The sequence below is a fragment of the Sarcophilus harrisii genome, chromosome 5 (assembly GCF_902635505.1).
Source record: "Sarcophilus harrisii chromosome 5, mSarHar1.11, whole genome shotgun sequence".
NCBI classification, from domain to species: Eukaryota; Metazoa; Chordata; class Mammalia; order Dasyuromorphia; family Dasyuridae; genus Sarcophilus; species Sarcophilus harrisii.
In genome coordinates this window covers 254575224-254598502 of record NC_045430.1, presented here as the reverse complement: position 1 = coordinate 254598502, position 23279 = coordinate 254575224, and the positions used below count along the sequence as shown (strand labels likewise).

Genomic DNA, 23279 nt, shown 5'->3' with positions numbered 1-23279 from the left:
AGAAAATGAGGAATCCTAGTTCAGTTGACCACTAGAGGGCCTGGATCCTCACAAGGCTGAGACCGCAGTTCCACAGAAATACAGAACTTCATCACATTGAGTACCCCCTCCCACATGTCACTGGGCTGAGTTGCAGTGGATCAGATAACCCAAGACTTGATCTCTGCCATATTATGACAAGGCAACGAAGCACCAGCACTTCCACAGAAAATATACACATACTTCACAAACAAGATTCCTCTTTTAGGAAACCCAATTATCAGATACCTTTTTTTAAAGCACATAAAATGACTCCTTTCTTTTCTAGCTAAGTTTTACCAACCTGAATCCAATGTTTCATCATATCAGGGATCTGACTCTCCCTTTTTAGAATCAAAGAATCATGGATTTATAGCTGGATTAGACCACAAAGGCCATCTTGTCCAACCACCTCTTCTACACATAGGGAAACTGAGGTCTCTAGAAGTGAAGTGTGCAGTAAGGAACAGAAGTCTTGGGTTCTCTGACTCCAAACGCAGCATTCTGCCTTTGAAATGTACATTCCGGCAGATTTCATCAAATTAGAAAAAACCAACTGGTGACAGACCGTAGAGCTGTCATCTAAGGCCAGCAGGACTAAGTTTGGGAAAGTTCATCAGTAGAGTAGCCACTAGCTGCTGTTTTTTCTCAGCTATAGAAACTTATGAAGGTCATCTGCTTAGAAAAGGAGTATGCACAAATTGAAAAATTGTCCATACCAATGAAATCACCGGTCCTGAAGTGTTGGAGCATATTCTAGAGCCAATTACCTTTGGTACTATGCTTCTTCAAGAGATATGGGAATTATAGGAAACAAGCTCATGTTAGGCATTTAGCCAAAAAAATTATTGGCTTCCTGGAGGTGATATAGATTCTCCTTACAACTGTGGTTCTGTAAGACCATGGCAGATCTTTCAAAATGATGAATAGCCAAGTGGCTCTGCCAGAATTCACTGCCATGAACTTAGCACTAAAGAAAAGTGAAAATTTTCAGCAACAAAATTTTCCTTTTTCATTCTCAATTTGAACAAAGATATTTATTGATTGCCTACCTATGGTGTGAAAAGTGCTTTTCTAGGCACTGATGGACCATCTAAGATGGCCAAAAGATCCATTTCCTGGCCTCAAGCTAATCAATCCAACTTCTGTTGACTACTTAACAATTCATGATGAATATAGAGATATACACGTATCATTTACACACATACATTCTTATACATTGTTCAACTGCAGACTACTAACACTTCCCCATAAATCATACATAAATCCCCATAAATGGGTCTTATCATTCTGTAGACCCACTGTGTAAATATATCTTTTGCTTAGACTTCCAATGATTCTCTTTGCTGTGATGCTACTATTTGGACTCCTGCTTAAATGAATGGCAGTGGGAGGATTGTGCATAGGATTTTTGCTTCTGTATTATCTGACCACTTCCTATGTATCTTCTTTTTCAGGGCTAATGCCAAAGCTGCCCCTCTGAACATAAACAAGGTCTCCAACAGCCTCCTTAATTTTGGCAGAAAGTTAATTGGTCCAGCAATGACCACGGGCAATGCTGTAGGCCCTGTTCCCAGCAGCAATAGTGCTATCTCTCCTGCTGGGATGACGGTCAGGACCCCCGCAGAGGCCCCTCGTCACCATCACCCACCGCAGCAAATGCAGCAGCAAAGAATGATGAAATCAGAGAGCATGCCGGTTCAGCTCAGCAAAGGTACAGAAAAGAACGCAAGTGAAGCAGATGAAAACTCTTATCTTAAGATGAAATTTCCTAAGCCTCTTATTTAAAAAAAAAAAAAGATTTGTGGTTTTGAAATACCTCATTCAGGGGATCAATATTTCAAAGTCTTAATTCAGTATCTTGATCCAGTTTTAAGCTAGAATCTATTTGAGTTTTGTTTTCTACATCAAGAGCACTGTTAAAAAGTAATTTATGGGTTTTCAGATATCTTACTTTAAATTCGCCTCTAAGCCCTTTGGATGCCTAATTAGGTAGTATTGGACAATAGGCTATCTGCAATATAATCTGAGATTGTTTGGCAAGGCTCAGTATTAAACTTTCATTTAAGGGCACTGCCCTGCCAGAAACTTATTCTGAAATAACCTGACCAGCCTGAGGTGGATCGAACACAGGCTAAAGTTTGAGGTGATAAAAGTCAGACAGACCTAATAGAGTCACATCTCCCTTATTCAACCAGAGGTCAGCAGTCTGACTGAAGGGATCCACCAAGAACCTGAAAAGGAGAAAGGCCTGTAGCTAAGCTTCTCAGAGAGTCCGTCCCAAGTGCCTGTTTCCTTGTCGCTTGTGGTCATCTGCAAGAGCCTTAGCTGACTGGTTTCACAGGGCGGGGGAGATTACCTTAACACTGCATACCTAAAATGGGTATAAGGATGCTTTTCTTTCTCCCTACCTTACATAGTAGAAGCATGTGTGATTTAGAGAGGCAGTTTCACTGACAGAGGCAAAGGATGGCAGTGTTGGGAACTCCCTTGTGAAGCAGGAGGCAGGGAGACCAAGACCCCAAAAGCTGAGCCTCTTGGAGTCATGTCATAGAGGGGCCCCATGCGAGGAGCATCTCTCTCTGAAACATGGACAGTGATGGGATTCTGAGGCATCAAGATAGAGCTGCCATTCGATGCCCTCAGTCTGACCGGGCAGCAGGATGATTTAGCCTTTCTAGCTACTGTGCTAAGAAAGGCAAGAATCCAGCATCGAGGAAACCCCTCGGGTCAGTGCTTCTGTTCCCTAAGAACACACATTAAATGAGGTATCACTGTACCCACAGACACATTCCCTCCCGAGAATGTTCCTTCCCAATACCAGCTTCTCCCTGCCTTTGCTCTGTTCAGGTCTTGTTCTGTTAGATCTTAGTCATTATATAATTAGTATCTTAATTTTTATTAAAATATTCAGTTTACCTTGCAGAAGAATAACCGTTTTAAATTATATTCCTTACTTGCTAATGCAAAGCTGTCACACATGATTTAAAGAAAGGGGGACCTAAAATCATTAGCATATTGTAAATGTATTTTAATGCCAGGAGACATGCCCACTTCCAGAATGGAAATGAATGTTATTTTATATATTTCTTAATTGTACTGTTTTATTGTTCCGAACAAATATAATTTCAATATTGCTTTGATAACAAGCTATAGTCAGTAGTAATTCTAACTGATGGCAGGCAAATGAGTCAGTGAGTCTCTAAGTACTGTATTTTAAATTTTCTGAGGAACCAAGCCAAATGACTCTAGCAGAATAAAGTTGTGTCTCTAAGGAAATGTCAAGTATTAATACCACGGAGTGAGAGAGGAAGTGCGAAGAGATGGAACAATCGATGAAAACCCAGTCCCCAATCCTAAGGAGACGCCAGAACACTTAAGTGAAGTGTTTGGAACACGGGGATCGCTGGGGTGTTTTGTAACCAATCCCTGTACTGAAAGAAAGCGGTTGTCTTAAGAACTCTTTGTGTTTTCACAGAATCATAGCGAGAGCCACCAGGAATCGTAGAGATTGCCTACTCCAGTCTCTTACTAACATATGGGGAAACTGAGGCCCTGAGAGTGACTTGCCCGCAGTGACACAGCTGGCCACTGAGCTAGCCAGCTACACCAAAATCCTCTCTGAGAATGGTGGTGGAGCACCCACTATCACTCTGGACAGCTCCTCTCTGGGGGATGCTCGGGCATTTCTGCAATACAAAAGTGGGCACAGCTTTCTTTGGGGAGTTGCTTTGAAACAAACAAATCAGAAATCAAAGAGAGAGGGGAGAACGCAAGACTGGGAACCAGGAGGCGTTGTAACTGGTCTCAGCTCTTGTGTGCCCAGCTTTATGACCCCAGATGTGTCTCTAAGCTTTATGTACCTCAATTTCTTCATCAGTAAAATGAGGCGGTGAATTATGATGCTTCCTAAGGGCCTTCCAACTACGGAAATCTCTAAATCTTTAAAATAAGCCCTTTAACCCTGGAGTGAAGCATGAGTCTTTGCTATAATTTCTGAATGCTCATGTTTCCTTCTCTTAAGTAGGCCCAACTATATTGCCTCATTGATAAATTTAAAATTGTATCAGCCAGTCTGATAAACAGCACAGTAGTCAGCCTGTTAGGAGACCTAGTATTAGGGACATGATTTTAAATTATCTCTGAGCTATCCGTAGAAGCAGTAATCAGTCATATGCACAGTGCCTGTGAGGGGGGAAAATGTAATATCTTTTTTAGCGTACTCTGCTGGAAAATTCACAAGTTTTGAAAAATTGTTGTTTACAAAGATAAAAATGCTTATATGGTTTTCATAACATATTCCATTTCTTGATTATTCATGCTGATATAGATGAACAATATTATGGATAATCCACAACTAATTTATGATTGACTAGGCATATACTTTGTGGTTCGGGGGATAACAGATTTGCCTCCCTGATTATGCGGGGCTCTGATGAGATTAAAATTAGCTTGCATTCCCTGACCACAAACTAAGGCAGCAAGAGGAAGTGACCCAGGGGTAGCAGGGAGGTTGTGGATGGCAAGACTAAAATTTAAAAGCCGCCACAGGTATTGACAAAGCGGATGAAACGGATGAACGCAGATCATTGCAAGTCAACTCTAAAAGAGAAATGAGGTATTTTAATGTGTCAATTAATGACTATTTTATAGTCTACAAACTCCTTGCTTTTGTTATTTTCTAAACTCCTGTCAGGCAGATGTTTTACTTTATTTCAGTTACGGGAGAAATATAAAAAGGGATGCTATTAATTGATCTGTGGGAATGTAATTACAACCCAGCAAATTCTAAATGAGCTGATCATGTTGCAAATCATAGCTGAAGCAAGTGCCCAGGGCACCAAAGAGATGGCATTTAATTCGGAAATGGATTTTTCACTATTGTAGAAATACCAAAGGGGAACCACTGAACCTATTAATCATATGTAACCTTTTTTTGGTGTGATACCAGTTTAAAAGACTGAACATCATTACTTTTTATGCACCAGTTAATCATGAAGCAACATAGGAGTTGCATCATTTTCTAGAGGGGGAAAACTACCTACTGATAATATTGATTATCCTGAATACTGAGCTGGCCATCAAGAAAACCAACCAGGAAAGTTCAGTTGCCCCCCCCCCCCTTTCTAAATTGGGCTATGTTCTGGAATATTTCAAAGGATTTGGAAGGGGAAGAGGTGCCCCGCCTCAACCCCCACTCTTCTTATGAGGGCCCTTGTCTTTCTTGGTTCTTCAAAGGTCACATGACAAAAAGAAACCGATTTCAAGAGGATGCCATCCCTTATATATATATCTGCACATTGACATTTCTCAGTCTTAATATGGTAGCTCATCAGATCTCTTAAATACTTAATTTGAAACTAAAAATGTACACTTGTTTAAAAAACATTTTTTGTCTAGTACCTCAGAGCACTTGAGTCTGCTTAAAGATGATTTCTAATGTGAGAGAGAATTGTCTTTTTTAAAGCATGCCTGCTTATTAATAGATGGATAATATTAATAAATGTAAAAGGAGCTAATTTTTAGGTGAGTCAATTTTAAAAAAGGGATTGAACATAAAACTCATGGTAGCTTTATTTTTCTGGTTTTTTAAGTTTTTGAAAGACTTATAGAAATAATAAAGTGCACATCGGAAAATACTTTGATATAAGTTATTTTTGGATGCATGATGATGATTTTTCTTTGAAAGAAAAAGAAAAACTTTCTTAAAAGATATTTTAGTTTTTTCATTTCCTTTTTAAAAATAATTGTTCCATTGGTTTTTTCCAAGTTATGTTCTTTGTTTTCAGGGGTTGGATAGAATGAAAAAGTCGGAATAAGGAGAGAAAATTTCATTCAGTTATTTTTCTTTATGAAATCTAATCATTTTTTCTTATGAAATCTAGGAGATGTAGTTACAGGAAGCGATGCTCAGGTTTCTGTTCCTGTCCAGACTCTAACTGACCTCCAAGGTACAGTTACTATGGTGACATAGTATATCTCTGTTTGCCTGCAGCATTATCATTGTCTTCTCCAAGAAACCCCAATGCCATCTTTGCTTTCCTTTATTTTCCATTTGCAGCGCCTCCCACGTCACTGTTACTGTCCGGCCACTAAGTGGCGCTGTTGTTTAGAACAAAACAGCGCTCTCCGTTGCCTCACACCCAAGTGATGCTCAGTCCTCCTTCGGGCCGGGCTCACTAGAGGATTAGTTTCACGCTTCCCTTGTGTGAGTGCGTCGGTTCAGGCGCTCTTTTTCTTGCCCTGCTGCAGTATGACGGCCTTAGATTAATCTGGGCTACGTTTAAGCATCAGGGTGCTGGGCTTAGCCGCATGAACTTCTGCTTCAAAAGACTTTCCTGCCTGATCTTGAAACAAATAGTAAAACGTAGGCCTTTGTGTTACAACTCGAATGAAAACGGACTGTGACAAGCCATCATAATGCAGTGACTGATGGTGATATAATGGAAAATAAAGAGCATTTTGCTAACTTGCCAGGGCTTTCCAAGACAAAGAACACTTACATTCTTTAGAGAGAGTTTAATAAGAAAGTTGTTCAAAAGGTAATTCACCATCAGCACCTCTCATGGAGCGAGCAATCACTCTAGATTTCATTATAACATCTTTGAAACAGGCAGTTTGGGGAGAGGGTGGGTTACAAGACCCCTTCTAATTAATTCTAAGCTTTTTTGAGTCTAGAGAGGTGTAAAACTTCTTAAAGGTATAAATACAAATGTTTGTGGCGTTTTTCTTTTTTTAACTTAAGGTGCTTATAATACAACCAGCTCCTACAATATAATCCCCTGATCTTAGTTGAGCTTCTAGTGAAAGGGGAAACTAAAGTCTCACCTGATTCAGGCACCTCATTGTTCTTATAAAGTCCTTCTCTGCATAGAAATGGCTGCCTTTGTTGGGTATTTTACATGTAAATGTTTACCCTAGATATGAATTCCCTTCCTTCTGTTATTTCCTATTGTCCATAGAAGTTCCTTCCTCAACAGTATTAATAGTAACTCCTATATAGCACTTTCCTCAATACCTCTGTGAGGTAGGTAGTATAAGTATTTTGATTCCCATTTTATAGATGGGAAAACTCAGGCTGCAAAGTTGTGACATACTTATGATCACACAACTATTAAGTGTCAGAGGCAGATAAATACAGCTAGATGGCAAGGTAGATAGACTGACTTTTCCTAAGTTCAAATCCATCCTCAGGCACTTAACAGCATGTAGCCCTGAACAAGTCACTTCATTCTGTTTGCCTCAGTTTCCTCATCTATAAAATGAGCTGGAGAAGGAAATGGCCAATTGCTCCAGTGTCTCTGCCAAGAAAACCTCCAGTGGGGTCACGAAAAGTGAATGAACAACTGGTGATATGGCTCTCAGCTTCAGCCTTTCCATATTGCTTCACATTGGGACCACTGCCCTCCCAATCCCACATCCCTCTGCTTCTCCTCATCGAGTGGGTAATGAACAGGGGAAAGTTCTCTCCTGTTCCCAGCTTAATCTTTTCTTGGCACTTTTAATACCTACAGCTGTTGTAATAGTGGAGGGGAAAGCCCATCCCAGAACTTTCCTCAACTCAGCCAAAGGGAGGATTGGGAGAGGATCCATAGGAAAGAGGGTGGAAAAAAGAGGAAGAGCCTTCTTTGTGATTTGAGGGAATAATCCCCTTTCTCCATGAAGGGCCTCCCTACCCCCTTCCACAGCCTCAATTCTTTCCCAGCTCATTCTTCCACCCTACATCTCACAAGTACCTCCAACCCCAAACCTTCTGACTTAGTCCCTGGGGGACTGCCCTTGAACCTTGGTAACGGAGAGAATGGCAGGTATGAAGGGTAGGCCTGCTGCAGGGAAGGTGAGGTCTTCCTGGCAGCCTCAATTACTGCCCTGAGCTGTCCTGTAAGAAGGCTGAGAGTTACCAAGCTCCAGATCCTTATTCCCACCATCTTGATGAATCCATCCATGGGGGTTTTCACTGCCCCAATGTAAACTACAGTCCATCTGGGCCTCTGTGGTTCTGACCTGCACAGCATCCCAGGGGCTTCCTCTGGGCCTTTCAGCATTTGGGGAATGATTGTACAACACTTGAAGGGATCCCTCTCTTATCTTATCCCAAACCCACATAATTTTCTGGTCATGCATGTCTTGACCAATACCTTCTGTGCTATTTCTGCTACATATCAACAAAAGCATCCTGAGCTCCAGTCCTCAGGGCCAGGGCTGGGTCGCCTCTTAGGTCTTCTGCAATTTTGATTCCTTAAAGGTCAAAGTGTTCTGTGATTTGTACCTATCCAGGAAAATATCAGTGTTCTAAAAATTAGTTTTTGCATCAGAGGCGAACCCAATCTTTGATACCCTGAATATTGTACCAAATGTTATCCAATTCAGTCCTCCCCTCTTACTCATTTCTGGGCCCAAATCATTGCTTTAGCATCTAAAGAGAGACAGACAGACATAGGTAGATATACACATTGCCATATATGCATATTGCATACTAGCATACATAGACTAATTCAGTGTGCTGCATGTCACCACAATATGAATCAGCGGTATGGATTAAATTTAATTTTGCAGGTTAGTTCCATCATTTTTAGTATCATTTCTCTAGGGAAATGAATTTTGAGGTCCCAACAGCCACGGTTAAACTTGTGAAAAGCAGACATCAGCAGTACTTTGAAGCTGGTACTTCTCATTTTATTTGTGCCCTTGGAGCACCGGTTAGATAGAAAATAGAAATTCTCATGTGGTTATCCCTTGACCTCTCTTCTCCCAACACAGGGGCTAACAATGAAGAGAAGAGAGACATTTGACTCTTACCTTGTCCTGCTCTCTTTGATAGAATTTTTGATGAGTGGAAATGGGCAGGAGCCTGGAGAAGAGGCCATAGAACTCACACCTGAATAATGACTGAATAATCAGGAGTTGACTGTAGTTTGTTACAAGTTTTTCATTCCTTAGGGATAATTTTGCATAAATGGCACAATCTGATTTCTAAGCTTTAGATTTTTCTAAATTAATTTCAACTCTTTCTGTCTGAGAATGATAGAAAATCAAAGCTAGAATGTACTCTAGCAATTGTCTGGTTTAATCTCTTTTTTATAGATACAGGTAAACTGAAACTCAAGGAGGGAAAATGAGTTACCCATGGTCAGAGAGCCAGTAGGTTACAATTCCTAACTAACATAAAATTAGAACTGAAGCAGGTCTCAGAGGTGGTCTAGTCCAACTCATTTAACAGACAGGGAAACTGAGGTCTGAAAGTGTGAGTGCCTCGCTCAAGTAGCAGGACAAGGAATACAATCAAGGTGCTCTGACTCCAAGCTCAGTACTCTTTCTACTATACCACATTGCCCTTTGGGTTTATAGGCAAGTCATTTTTCCAATTTATGACTATTTTTCATTTCTGGATTTGGGACAGATTTTTGTTTTAGGTAAAAGATTTGTATATCTAACGGTCATTACATCTTTTTTCATTTTAAACTTAATATTACATATTAATGTAATATTGTGTCCCAAAAATCTTTAGTAGCTTAAAACAGCACTAAGACTTTCAAAATATTCTCTCTAAGAAGCCAGGCTTCAGGCATGAAGCATTTTGCATAAGATTCTCCTAACTGGTGGAACTAACGGTGATGCAATCTGTGTAGTCTCATGAGGGATAGAGTTGGTATAAAAGCTTAGGAGAAGAGAGATGATCATCTTTCCTACTTGGAAAGAGACATAAAATTCTGGAATTTCTTGAGGTAAAAATCAAGAATATCTTTACTCTCCAAGCCTCTCAGAAGAACTCAGCTGCTCTCCTAAGCGTGGAGATCCCAAGATGGGAGATCCCATCCATTCCAACAGATAGGAAATTCTTAAGCAAAATACTACAGGCTAAATAAAACCCAGCATACATATGTCAAGTGAATTTTATGTGACATACAATGGATATGGGAAGAATATGGTATATATGATGTAGAATGTATGTAGGTGGAGCTGATTTTATTTAAATGAACTATGGGCTGTTGATTTCAGATCTTTGATAGAAAGGTAGAAAAGAGAATGGATTATGGTGGGAGATGAGCTAATACTGATTCAGGAAAAGTGGATTGTGTTGTAGCAGTAGGCTACTTTTTTTTTCTAAAGGGAATTCCATTTTTCATGAAACTCTCTTTCTAGATTTGAAAATCTCTCGTTTCCTACATTACAGCCAGTCAAGAAGCATTAATTAGGCTTTTACCCTGTATCAGGCATTCTGCCAAACTCTGGGAATAAAAGGATAACACAGTCCCTGCCCTCAAGTACCTTATGTTCTTATGGGAGAGAAACTATGTAAATAACATGTAAATGTATATCCATGGTGAAATGTAGTCTCTGAGGCACCGGCAGGTGGGAACACCAAAAGAGACCTCCCATGGATAGTGGGATTTGTGCTGTGTCTGGAGGAAGCCAGGGGACCAGGGCTCCCAGGCAGCCCCAGATGGACAGCACGATCCCGAGGCACATGGAGCCGCTGGAACTTACTGAGGGAAGTGGTGACAGGGGCAGGCTGTGCTTGAGGAATATCACTGGAGGATGGAGAAAGACTTGAGGCAGGAGGACCAATTTGGATGCTCTTGGAGAGTCCCGGTGAAAGGCAGGGAAGGCTGAATGGCCGGAGAGAGGGGACCGTGGAGAGCGCCATGCCCAGTGTGGCGGGACAAGGCCCCAGTGCTGAGCCAGGGAGCCTGGGAGAACAGGGGCACTTTGACAGGTGACAGAAGGTGAGGAAGGAGGGAAAGTTGGGAGGCAGTTCTGTTTAAAAACCAGCCTCTAACCTTGTCATTCTGGAAACAGTTACAGGGTTACTTACTGGGGGCTCTTATTGCCTGATCCAGCGGCCTTTTCTCAGGGCTCACTCCCCTCAACCTCTCTCCCAGATCTCCCCCTTCGGATCTGACCACCCCCTCCTTGCTGAATCCCTGCTCGCCAGCCATGGTATCCCACGGGTTCTGCCCTGAGCCTCTCTCTGGACTGCTCACTGGGGAGTCTCATCAGCTCTCAGGGACTTAATCACCATCTTTGTTTCAGTGATTCTCAAATTTCCCCATCCTGCTCTTCACTGACCTCTGAGCTCACATCTTCCAACTGTCCCAAACATCTCAAACTGGGGGTCCAGTAGTAAACTCAGCATGCCTATAACCAGGCTCATTATCTGAGTCCTCTCCACTTTTCCCTTCCTCCCAGGCCCCTGTGATCAGGACCCCTCACCACTCTTACCCAGCCCCCAAGGCTCCAAAATTACCCTCATCACCTCATGTCTGGACTGTTGCAATAACTATGCAGGGGTCAGGGAGCCGGAGGCAGGAGAAATTAACTGCCCCAGGGCTTTCCCCACTTCAGTCCATCCTCTATCACCCAATAAGGGGCTTTCCTAAAGCACAGGACTGACCACGTTACACATACACACTCGGTAACCCCAGTGCTTCCCTGTCACCCCCAGGAACAAACACAAAGCCCTCTCCCTTCTCCAGACCTCCCTTACTTTCCCAGCTTCCACTTTGCTCCCAGACGTGCAGGCTTCGATCCGGCGCCTCCGAGGTCCAGGCTTCAAATAGGAAACCAGAAATGGTGTCAGTAAAGGGCCCATGGGCTGAGTAAGAAAGCGTCAGGAGCCTCCTGGGGAGGGGTCGTCAGCTTTCCGTGGGAGGTGTACAGTGGCCTTACAGGGTCCCCAAAGGACAGCAGAGACCTAGATGAAGAAGTTAGTTCACATACTTGAAGTTGGAAAACCTACTAAATACTTGGGGAGGGAACTCAAAATTTTAGGCAGGGCTGATCCTTGGGGGGGAAGGAATACATCTTTACATCCTGCCTCTGCCTTGATTGACTTTTGGCAGTGTCTCAGTGTCTGGGTCAGACATTACTTTCAACCTAATTTGCTTCATTCAACCTATTCCGTTGTAATTTGTTGGATTATAACAAATTGTCTTTAAAAAAAAAATCCTGATAATTTATAAGTTTGTTTCCTATTTGCTCTAATAATATGGTTGAGCTCTTTAGGCTTCAAGTTTTGAAGTAATTAATGACTTTCTACCTCCTTATAACTTTAATTAAATGTTATTTGTACTCTTTCACCTATTTATTAAAAATAATGAATATCATAGGTACTAGTAAATTTTTAATTAATATTTCTATAGAGTTCATGGCCACATTCATGGATTTGTGTGGAGCTTGCTTTCAACATGTATTTTGCTGTAGAGTCAAAAAAAAAAACAAAAAAAACCCTAGATTTTAGTACTTTTTCCTAGAAGTTAGTGGGTAATCCTGGGCAAGTTAGTGACTGACCTTTGTGCCTTCCTTTCTTTACTTTTAAAATGTTCTACTCCTAAGCAGATGAGTCAGAGACAGTCTTTTAAAGGACTAAATAGTTCCCAGTCCCATTTTAAAGAGCACTTAGGAGTTTTGACAGCCAAGTTTAAAACTTTCATTTGGGTCTGTTTAGCATCAGCCTTGATATCTCATATCTTCCTGACTCCAAATCCAGGGCTTTCTCCTCTATACCATACTGTCTTTCAAACAGGAATTACTGAAATGTTCTCTGTATCATAGGTATGTTCTGTGATATACCAGCAACAGTGAAAATATATTCAAATTCCTGCCTCTCCTCCTTTGTATCTAATAAGTCTTTCCAAACATGTCTCCCAGGAAGTAAAAGTTAGTAATATCTCAATTAGAACATCACTAATGCCACAAGTTCATTTCTCCAAAAAATAGCCAAAAATCAGAGAGCTTGGACTGTGGTATTCCAGAAGGCAATTCCATATAGGCTTATAGCCAAAAATAACTTCCCGCAAAATTAAATGTAATCCCAGGTTGGAGAGAGAAGGGATAGACTTTTAATGAAATAGAAGACTTTCAAGCATACCTAATTAAAAGAATACAGATTTATAGATGAAATAAGAGTGAAAAATTAGACTCTTTTAAAATGTTTTTATGAGTGAAATGAGTCAAAGAAAAAAATGGAAAAGAAATGAGAGTTCTGGGAAAAAAAATTGAAAGGAACTAACAGTTTAGCACGAGAGATGTAAAACTTTACCCAAGAAAACAAACCACTGAAAAATCAGAATTAACCAAATAGAAGCTAATGACTCCATGAAACATCAAGAAATATTGTAAACAAATATAAAAGACTGAAAAAAACAGAAGAAAATGAAAACAAAGTATCTTGTAGCAATAACAAGAACAACAAAATGACCTGGGAAAGAGATTAAGGAGAAAAAAAAAAAGTAAATTGTTGGACTATCTGAAAACTATAATCCAAAAAAAGAACTTAAATGGCCCATTTCAAGATATTAGAACCAAAAAGCAAAGTGGAAATAAAGAGAATCTACCAATCACCTCCTCAAAAGAATCCCAAGATGAAAATTTCTGGGAGCATTATAGCCAAATCTTAGACTTTTAGGTTAAAAACAAATAAACAATCAGAAACATAGCAAGAAACCAGAAAGAAAGAATTCTAGTACCAGTGAATCCCAATCAGAATCATGCAGTTTAGCAGCCATCACAATAAAGGAGCAGATAACTTAGCATATATTCCTAAACCAAGAATAACTTACCCAGAAAAACTGAGCATAATCCTACATGAGAGAAAATAGATCTTTAATGAAAGAGAAGACTTCCTGTTGAAATAAACAGAGCTGCATAGGAATTTTGACGTTCAAACACGGGAGTTAAGAGACATAAAAAAGGTGCAAACCCAAATGAACAGAGGTAAGGGACTAGACTAGGATAAAGTGCTTATATTCTGTCAGTAGCAGGGGTCATAGAGGGAATCAAATTAAGTTTAGCAGAAGGCTTAGAAATGGTTCTGTTAGGTAGTGTTGATCTTAGAAGAACAAAAAAAGAGAAGGAAGATTAGGGGAAATTCTCTCACATAATTGGGGTATAGAAACAAAGAGGAGTGGGGTACAGCTGATACTTGACCCTCACCCTCATCGGAACTAGTCAAAAGAGGCAAGAATACACCACACAGAGTTGGAGACCAAAATACGTGTCACTGTCCAGGGAAATAGGAGGCAAAGGGAAAAAGGAGAATTAGAAAGAGGGTAGACCAAGGGAAAGGTTAGTCCTAAGCAAAACAAACTCTAAGAACGTACACAAATATTTATAGTTTGTATTTGGTTTTGTTTTGAGGTGGCAAAGAATTGGAATCTGAGAGGGTGAGGAATGATTGAACAATTTATGGTATATAAATGTTAAAGAATACTATTATGTTATAAGAAATGATGAAGAGAATCACTTCAGAGAAATCTGGAGGAAATTATAGGAGTTGTACAGATTGTACAAAATTGTATAGAATTTGTACAGTGACAGCTCTGAAAGGCTAAGGACTCTGATCATAAAGACTAATTATTATACCAGAGGACAGGTGAGGAATCATGCTACCAGTTAGAGAGAGGGAGAGAAAGAGAGTGTTAGAAGTCAAACATGGCCAATTTGAACATTTGTTTTACCTGACTATACATTTTTATAACAGGAGTTTTGTTTTTCTTTTGTTCTCAATTGAGGATAGGGAGAATGAGTGTGAGGGAAATGGAATGAATTTTTGCTGAATGAAAAAAAATCAAAAACAAATGAGAAAATGTGTAAATATATTAAGATTTAAGTGGATAGAGTGCTGGACTCTGAGTCAGGAAGATCTCTTCAGATTCTTCCTCTGACATTTACTAGTTGTGTGACACTAAACAAGTCACTTAATCTCTTAATAAAGTTTCTCCATCTGTAAAATGGGGGTGATGATAATACCTATCAATAGTAACATCTATCTGTATATTGTTAGAATCAAACAACATATATGAAGTTCTTTGCAAACTTTAAAACACTATATAAATGCTAGCTACTATTATTAGATAGCTCTGGTAACGGGGTATACTTAATGACACATTTCTCAGCCTTACATAAGGATGGAGAGATTTTGAAAATGTATTTGGGAAGACTGAAAAGGTCTTTTTCAGAAATAGCTGTTAAGATACTAAATAAAAAAAGGACAAAGATACATTGGTTTCTGAATGCATGAGGAAACTAAAAAAAGGCAAAACACGTACTTCTCTTTTGTTTGATATTACTGGTATTAGTCATTTTGAAGTCCAAACCACATTCTAATTCAGTTCAGAGTTTAGAAAGCAATTTTTAAAATGTTCCAGGAATGAGTCTTTGATTAAAAAAAAAAAAAAAGATGACATCAGTGAAAGAAATGCAATATGTTCTAAAGTTTATACTTTATTCTTTTTACTTTTTTCCCTTTTAAAAAATAATAGTAGTTTTTTTTTATTTTCACAATATATGCAAAGATAGTTTCCAACATTCACCCTTGCAAATCCTCGTGTTCCAAATTGTTCTCTCTCCCTTCCTCCTATCCCCTCTTCTAGATAACAAGTAATCTAACCCATGTTAAACATGTGTGATTCTTCTATACGTATTTCTACAATTATCATGCTGCAGAAGAAAAATCATATCAAAAAGGAAAAAAAAAAAAAAAGCAAGAAAACAACAAAAAGGTGAAAACACTATGTTGTGATCCACACTCAGTTCCCACAGTCCTCTCTCTGGGTGCAGATGGCTCTCCTCCATCACAAGATCGTTGGAACTGGTCTGAATCACCTCACTTTTGAAAAAAGCCATGTCTTTCAGAATTGATCATCACATAATCTTGTTGTTGTGTACAATGTTCTCCTGGTTCTTCTCACTTGGCTTAGCATCAATCAGTTCATGCAAATCTCTCCAGGCTAAAGTTTATACTTTAAAGTAAAAATGCCATGATGTTGTCTTATATCGGCTTTTTTTACTCGGATAGTAAGGTTTAGGACCCAAGGAGGGATGAATGGAAGTAAGACAGTAATCAACAGTAACAGAATGAAAATTCCTAATAAAATATACACAGTTAACCTCTAAGACTCAAATTTTCAAATTATGTTATGTAATGGGCTGAAATTGAGCAGATGCACTGAGGTCCGAGCTCTTAAGGCTAATTACCAAGTGGACAATACTCTGTTAGTATATGCTTGGAGAAGGAATGGCCTCCCCTACTCTCTGTGCAGGCTTGATCTGTTGTATAGAGAGATTGGGTGGAGAATTGAGAGGGTGGAGTGAGATGAGCCAGAGTCACTCCTGGCTGGATTCCTGTCCCCATCTCTCTCACTTCATATTGCCACTCCATTCACATCCACAAAGAATAAAGATCAAGGACTTTTGCTGATCCTGACTCTGGTTGGTTCTAAAGTATCCAGGGTGCTAACACGGTCATCACAATGTTAAAGCTGCTTTTGAAAAACTAGAATGAACACAATTTTCTCTCCTAACTATATTCCCCCAGCCACCTTTAGGGAAAACAAAAGAGGGGAATCCAAAGAAAGACAGAACCGGTCCTTGCCCCAAGGAGCTCAGAACCTAATAGGGGAGAGGTATCACAAGCATTCCTGATAGCACAGTGAAGAAGAGGTTATGATTGTTGTCTTCTATGATTATCAGAGCCATCTCTGCTGTGAGAAATCACTTACTTCTTTAGTAGAAGCTCTACTAGTACATTTTAAACCCTTATCCTGACTAACCCAGTTGTTTAGAGTGAAACAAAGAACTCAGTTTTTCAGAGCTCCAAGAATAACGGAAGACCCTTAAGATGTGTCAGGACACAGAGTTGGGGGGCCTGGCTCTGCCCTTCATTCTGGGGGATTGGGGACCCAGACGATCAATCTGTAATGTCTTTTACAGCTTGAACAGTTCTGATTTGTCTATTATTTCCTTTAACATTGAGCTCATTCAGTTTCTAGATCCTTGATTTGCTCAACATGTTTAAGATGGATAGTCTCTTTGAATAGAGGAGACCATCAAAACTCACAAGTCCCCTAACTCAGGGCTTCTTATATTCTTTCCTCTCATGACTCCTTTTTGTCCAAGACATTTTTCCAGAGTTTATGTGTATATGAAATAAGAATAAAAATCATACTTACTGATTTAAAAAAAATCACAATTTGTTCTATTAGGAAACCCCATATGGAGTTTCAAACCACAGTTTTTCTTCTTTATCATGGCCATCGTGCCTCCAGTATCAGGTGCTCTAGGGATGAGCTAATGACTCAAGTAGAGACCACAACCCCTCATAGTGGAGAGGGGCAGCCCAGAAGCAGCAAACAAGGCATTTTAAGGAGCCCACTGTTTGTGACATGTTAATTCACAGAGATTAGGGCAGGGTGGGAGGAGCCAGCAGAGGTTAGGGCAGGGAGGTTAGGGCAGGAGAGTTTTTGGAGAGTCTGTGACTTAATGAAGTGTTGGAATCTTTACAAACTGTTAAGCCATTGGAATTGATAGAGACAATAATTATCTAATTTGGCAGGGTTCAGTATAATTGATTTGATCTTAGAAGGAGATATTTGGGGCCAGGACTTGGAACAAGATACTAAGTACAACTGATAGAAACGATGCTTGTGTTCACACCTTTAGAGAGCTCATAAGTATCTAAGTACTCAGTGGAGTTCACACGTTTGGTAGAATTCAGGGTTTAGAAAGAGATATCTGAATTCACACCTCCCTTAGGGCCAGAGAGCATGCTGGGAGATATCCCACAATCCCACTCTCGGAGAAGTAGCATAAATACAGCTCCAGTAAGCCACTCAAGAGAGTTTTTCTTGGGAGCATTCCCAGGAGTCGGAGAGGAACATTCTGCAAGAAAGCCCACAAGCCCTATCTTTGAGGCAAGAGAGATTCATTGTATCTTCTACCTTGGTGCTGTCTGGAGTCGGAAGGACAAACCTTTGGATTTGGAGACATTCGGACGGAGCTCTTAGAACCAAGCAGAGAGATAGGCCTCTGAGCTAACCGGGCTATATTGAAGGACACAATAAAAGATCTGAACTCTTTTATCACCTGGCTGTGTTTTTTTGGAAAAGAAACACCAACAATGAAGTCCTTTGGGAAGAAAATGACAAAGCAGAGAGGATGTGAGAAGGCCTTCCAAGTAGAGGCTAAGTGGTGAGTGTGTAAAGCTGGAGGAGCAGGAGTCGTGGGCCCAGCTTCCCTGCCTTTGCAGGTGGTGAGGGGCGACTCCTTCCCTTCCGAGACAGCCAAGTACCCCAGGCTTCTAAAAGGAAGACATGGGATGCTGTAAAAGGAAACAGGAGGACTGTGATTGGGCCCGAAGTTCTCCCAGCTGCACCTGAAGGATTGTTTTTCGCTCTCTTGGCCCTGCTACTCCAGGGTACAGAGAATCTCACAAAAACATTCTTAATGCCACAAAGAAAATCTGGTTAAAGAGAGGAATCCAAACCAGAGCTGCTTAGATAAGTGGCAAATAGCCCCAAAGTTGTATGCACATCTCCAGAGCCAGGAAGTTAGATGCTCCTGTTCGGGGCCAGATCCTTTGCCAGGTGCTGAGGCTACAAGGCCCCAAGCAAGGGGGAGTCCCTGGCCTCAAACAGCTGAGAGTCAACAAGAAGGTTCCCCAAGGAGATGTGCGCTGCTGGTGCTCTCCTAGAGGGTGCTGATGGCCAAGGAAATAGGAAAAACCCTAAGGGCCGCCTGGCCTCTTTCTCCAGCAAACTTGGGGCTCCCTGCACCTCACATGGGGCAGGAGAGTTCCCTCCCCAGTATCTTCCTACCATTTATATTTCTACAGTGATTAAACCTAGGCTCTGTGCCCGGCACCATGCCCGGGCTGGGAAACAGTCTCTGCCCTTACTTTATTTAGTATCCTGTGGCTTGGCTATCTGGTGACCCCATAAGGCTGTTTCTGCTGAAGATGAAGGCAAAACCTCCCATTCTGCATCTCTTTTCTTCTCTAGCTTCCTCTCTTCTTACCATTGTTCTACTGCAGATTCTGAAAGAAAGACAGACAGAGAGGGATGGATAGATGGATGGATGGAGATATATATGGAGATATATGGATAGATAATATTTATCTCTGCGTGTGTATCACACGGGGCGGGAGAGAGAGAAAGAAGGGTGTCCCCACCTGGATGTCAAATTCAGCCTATCTGAAACCGAGCTCATTCTTTCTCCTCCAGCCCTGCCCTGTTCTCAAAGCCCCTTCTCATGATGGAGGGTACCCTGGCTCTCTACCTCTCTGACATCCATCCCTCTTCTGTGCTTACTCGGTGGTCGCCCTTGTTCAGATTCTCTTCACATTGCCATTTGATTATCAAAACAGCCGCCCGATTGATTAGTCTCCCTGCTTCAAGCATGTTCCCCTTCTGGTCCATCCTCAACTAAACAATGTCATCCCTACCAAGTCACCTCCAGTGGCTCTTTTCAGGACTTACAACCAAGAGTTCTTTTTCTCTTGGGAGGTTTTACAGTCTGGCTCAATCCCACTTTTCCAGCATTCTTACTCTTTATTCCCCTCCATGCTTTCTGTCCTCCGGTTCCCTTGGTTCCATGTTCTTCTTCACATCCAGATTAGAGAGAACTCTCCATTTGCCAACTCTGGCCGTTTTACTGGCTTTTCCCTGTGCCTGGAATACCTTCTCTTCTCCCCTCTACATCTTGCTCAGCTCAGTTCGAATCCTCCCTTCTCAGGGCCTTTCCTGGTCCTGCCCTGCCGCCTTCTAGAGCTGAGATTACCTTCCAGCTCCCCATGTATGGTCTGAGGGTTGTTATCGGCGTGCTGCCTCAGGGAACTCTTCCTGCCCCTCTTGGTTCTCCCCTTGGTTCCCTCCTTGGTACTTCCATCCCAGCACTCTTCCTGGGAGCCTCCAACCAACCAGGCTTCCTCCCTGCTGAGCCATGTACCTGGGCAGCCCCCGGGATCCCCTCCTCGCGGCCCCTGTGCTAGAGTCTAAAGTCAGCCCCATCAGGCGTGTGGCCGAACATCCCAGAATGAGGATCCTCTGGATTAAATCTTCTGATGATAGGAGAAGTATTTTTATAAAATGTAAAACGTCACTGAGCAAGGGTCAGCCATTTCCCAGCCGTGGGAACCTGGGCAAATCCCTTGGTCACTGTATACCTCCTTTCCTTAACTGTAAAGATGATGTCATAGCCTTTGCCTCCCAGGATCAGTGTTTCTCTGTTCATCTCTGTCGGTCTGTCTGTCTAATTTGTCACATGGCAGACAGTTGCCTGTCTTTCCTACCCTTAGACCGACTCTAGGGCTAAAGATGGTGGTGAGAGGAAAGGCTAAGGAAGGAAGGCCATCGTGGGGCCGAAAGGCAGAAGTGCTGAGGGAGAGAGCTTTCATACTTTGTAATGAGCAGAAGGTAAAGGAAGTTTTCTTGAAATCTTTACTTGAAAGACCTAAAATTTCCACCCGTCACTCTGTGCAACTTAACATGCCTTGATTTTCATTATTCAGGATCATTTCACACCGTCATTCAATCAAGTCTCTTCTGCAAATTTAAAGAGGCTGAAGTACTCACTAGTGTTGGAGGGTTGATGGGAATTGGGACAAAAAAAGAACCATATGCAGAAAACTATGTAGATCTGTATATGTGTGTTGTATGTATGTATATGTGTATATACCTATATATACCTCTGTCTATAGATTTGCATATATACATATTCAGAAGCGTTTTTTCATTGAAATTTGGAAATAACTATTTTATTAAATAAAATATTGTTCCAGTATTTCATTATTGGAAAGTAGTTTTAAAACTATTGCCTAGCAACGCATACATTTTAATATTTCATACCCTTTCCATATGTCAATACTATTAATGTCAGTGAGTTGTCTCATGAGTCCTTGACACCTTAAGTCTATCATCAGTCAGTCAGTCCATCAGAATTTCTAGTGATCCATCACTGCTTCTTTACCTTTTCTTTCAGGACACAGTACTAAGAACATCAGTTCATCTCCCAGCATTGACAGCTTGCCCGGGGGAAGGGAGTTCACAGGTTCCCCACCCTTATCTGCTACCAAGAAGGACTCTTTCTTCAGCACCATCTCCCGTTCCCGCTCCCACAGCAAAACCATGGGCAGAAAAGAATCTGTAAGTATCTGGCCAGCAGCCCGAGTGCTTTGCCATGGGTAGCCAAGGAGTATATCACGTAATTTCATCAATTAAGCCTTCTTTCCTGTCCCTGAGTATATGGCACAGAACTTAGAAAAGTATCTCAGCCCAGACTGAACAGCTTCACAAACAGTAGCTTTGCAGAAGGGTGTATTTCTTGGTAACTACTGAAAGAACCCAGTCTTTTGTGCAGGACAGATTCCTTTTAATAAGAGACTGAGTTTTTCCAGACTCTGGGGGCCAAATATTGCCATAGCGGAGCCAACGGCCTTATCAGTCAGCCGCATGATGGGATAAATGCAGACATTTCTTAAAAATAGAAAACGGCCATTTGATTAAAACAGTATAAAAACTCTCCTGCTTTTGTTATGGTGTATTTGCAGATCCTTGGAGCATGCTGCTCCAAAGGATGTGTCTGAGGAAAGTAAACAGCCACCTTTGCGTTTGGAACTATAAGCTGACTTCACAAGAAAGCCTTTGAGTTGGCTCCTTTGTGTGTTCTGTGCTTCCCCATGAAATGGACATCTGCCCTTTCAACTGATGCACAAGAGAAAGTAAATCTTGAACCAATAAAAATATGAAGATGCTGAAGGAGTGAATAAGAAGTAGGGGACTTCTGTCAGGTTTTTAAAACATTTCCCTTTGCAAACATAGATTTTAGTGCTGCTGAAGTTTAATTGTGGGAAATGTTGAAAAATTAAGAGGATACCGTACCTAAAGAAAAGAAACTGGGAAGCACATTTCCTGAGCCGCTTCCAAAAGCTGTGCTTCTCTGAACTTCTTATTTTATTTTATTTTTTTGCTAAGGCAATTGGGGTTAAGTGACTTGCCCAGGGTCTCACAGCTAGGAAGGGTTGTTTCTGAAGCCAGATTTGAACTCAGGTCCTTCTGACTTCAGGGCTGGTGCTCTATCCACTGCACCACCGAGCTGCCCCTGAATTTCTTATTAAAAAAATAATAATAAGCTTTCCTCTGGAATGGACAAAAACCTAATTGAAGAATAAATAAATTTGTTGTCTTTTTTTCTTTTCCTATTCACATAAGCCTCCTTTCAAATCTCTTACAATTTAAACCTAGATTCTAACTGATTCTGATTCTTTTCTTTTTTTTTTATCAGAAAGATTTCTCTGTAGCTGATCTTTTACTTTCTTTGCTGTTCAGTATAGAAGAAATTAAATCTAGGATTTTGTTTTCTAGAATTTTAGTTGACCATTCATCAGTCTAATAAATATCTTTTAGTGTTGTCATCACATTTAGTCATACTGTATGAATGCTGCCACATTTCTAAAAATATCTTTACTAAGAAGCAAATAGATAAAATGAAAGGAAATGTTAAATGAATAATGAATTTGGCATCTCAAAAGGCAGATTTTTGTTTAAGTAAATTACCAAAGTAGAAAGGGAGATGTGCTGAAGATACATAGACAAGAGGGACACGGATCCTGCCCTCAAGGAGCTTACTTCTAGTCAGGTCACACACTGTGACAGGTAAACCCAGAGTAGCTTAGCAGCTGGGGGAATCAGAGCCCCGTGGAAAGGAGTGCTGGATCTGAGTCTTGAAGAAATGTGAAGAGGGAGAGGTGGCAAAAGAGCAGCTCCCAGGCTTGGGAGAGAGCCAGGGCAAAGCCCCCAAGACTGGAAATGGAGAAGGCTAACAGAGCTTTATCTGACGGGCCTGAAGGGGACAGAAGTGTAAAAAGACTCTCATTGATCCAAAGGAATGAATTCCTGAGAATTAGAGATTCAGACTCTTGAGGTAAGGTTTTGAGCTAGGGCACGCAGTGAACAGAGCCAGGAAAACCCGAGTTCAAATGTGACCTCAGACACTTACTAGCTCTGTAATCTGGGGAAATCACTTCCCCTCATTTTGCCTCTGTTTACTCGCCTGCAAAATGGAGATAAATAATTGGGAATCACTTAGTTCTACGCCATGTATATCATAAGCACTGTATAAATCTTAACTCTTGGCTATTATTTTCCAGATTGCTCTATGTCCCAACATATAAATGCTTGTCTGTTCTGTTTACTGGTCAGGTCAGCCTTCTAGTTACTGGTTATCTGTTATTTTTTTCCTTATTAATCACTTTTAGATTCCCAGAAATGCAAATTATTTGGAAAGTACTGATTATAATGGAACTCAGTATTGGCCCACTAAACTGAACTGAATGTTAATACTTTTAACAGCTTTAAATATAGAATTTTTCAGTTTGCAAATATCTTCTTGCATTGGGCCATTCTTTAATCAATAACACTGTCAAATGGAATTAAAATGCATGTTGCTGTCACTTGAGTGCCTGCCATATATTTAGTTTTAATGAA

General features: G+C 40.9%; 1 protein-coding gene across 7 annotated transcripts in view; it reads left to right on the top strand.

Moving 5' to 3' along the window:
- TBC1D5 (TBC1 domain family member 5) overlaps nt 1–23279 on the top strand; it is a 571191-nt gene that overhangs the window by 498220 nt on the left and 49692 nt on the right. For 6 of the 7 annotated variants that reach the window (XM_031940325.1, XM_031940321.1, XM_031940324.1 and 3 more), the window contains 3 exons: nt 1476–1732; nt 5904–5969; nt 20776–20939. In XM_031940325.1, the coding sequence (XP_031796185.1) occupies nt 1476–1732; nt 5904–5969; nt 20776–20939 (487 nt within the window). The remainder of the gene's footprint in view (nt 1–1475; nt 1733–5903; nt 5970–20775; nt 20940–23279) is intronic. The other variant, XM_031940327.1, reaches the window with a different exon arrangement.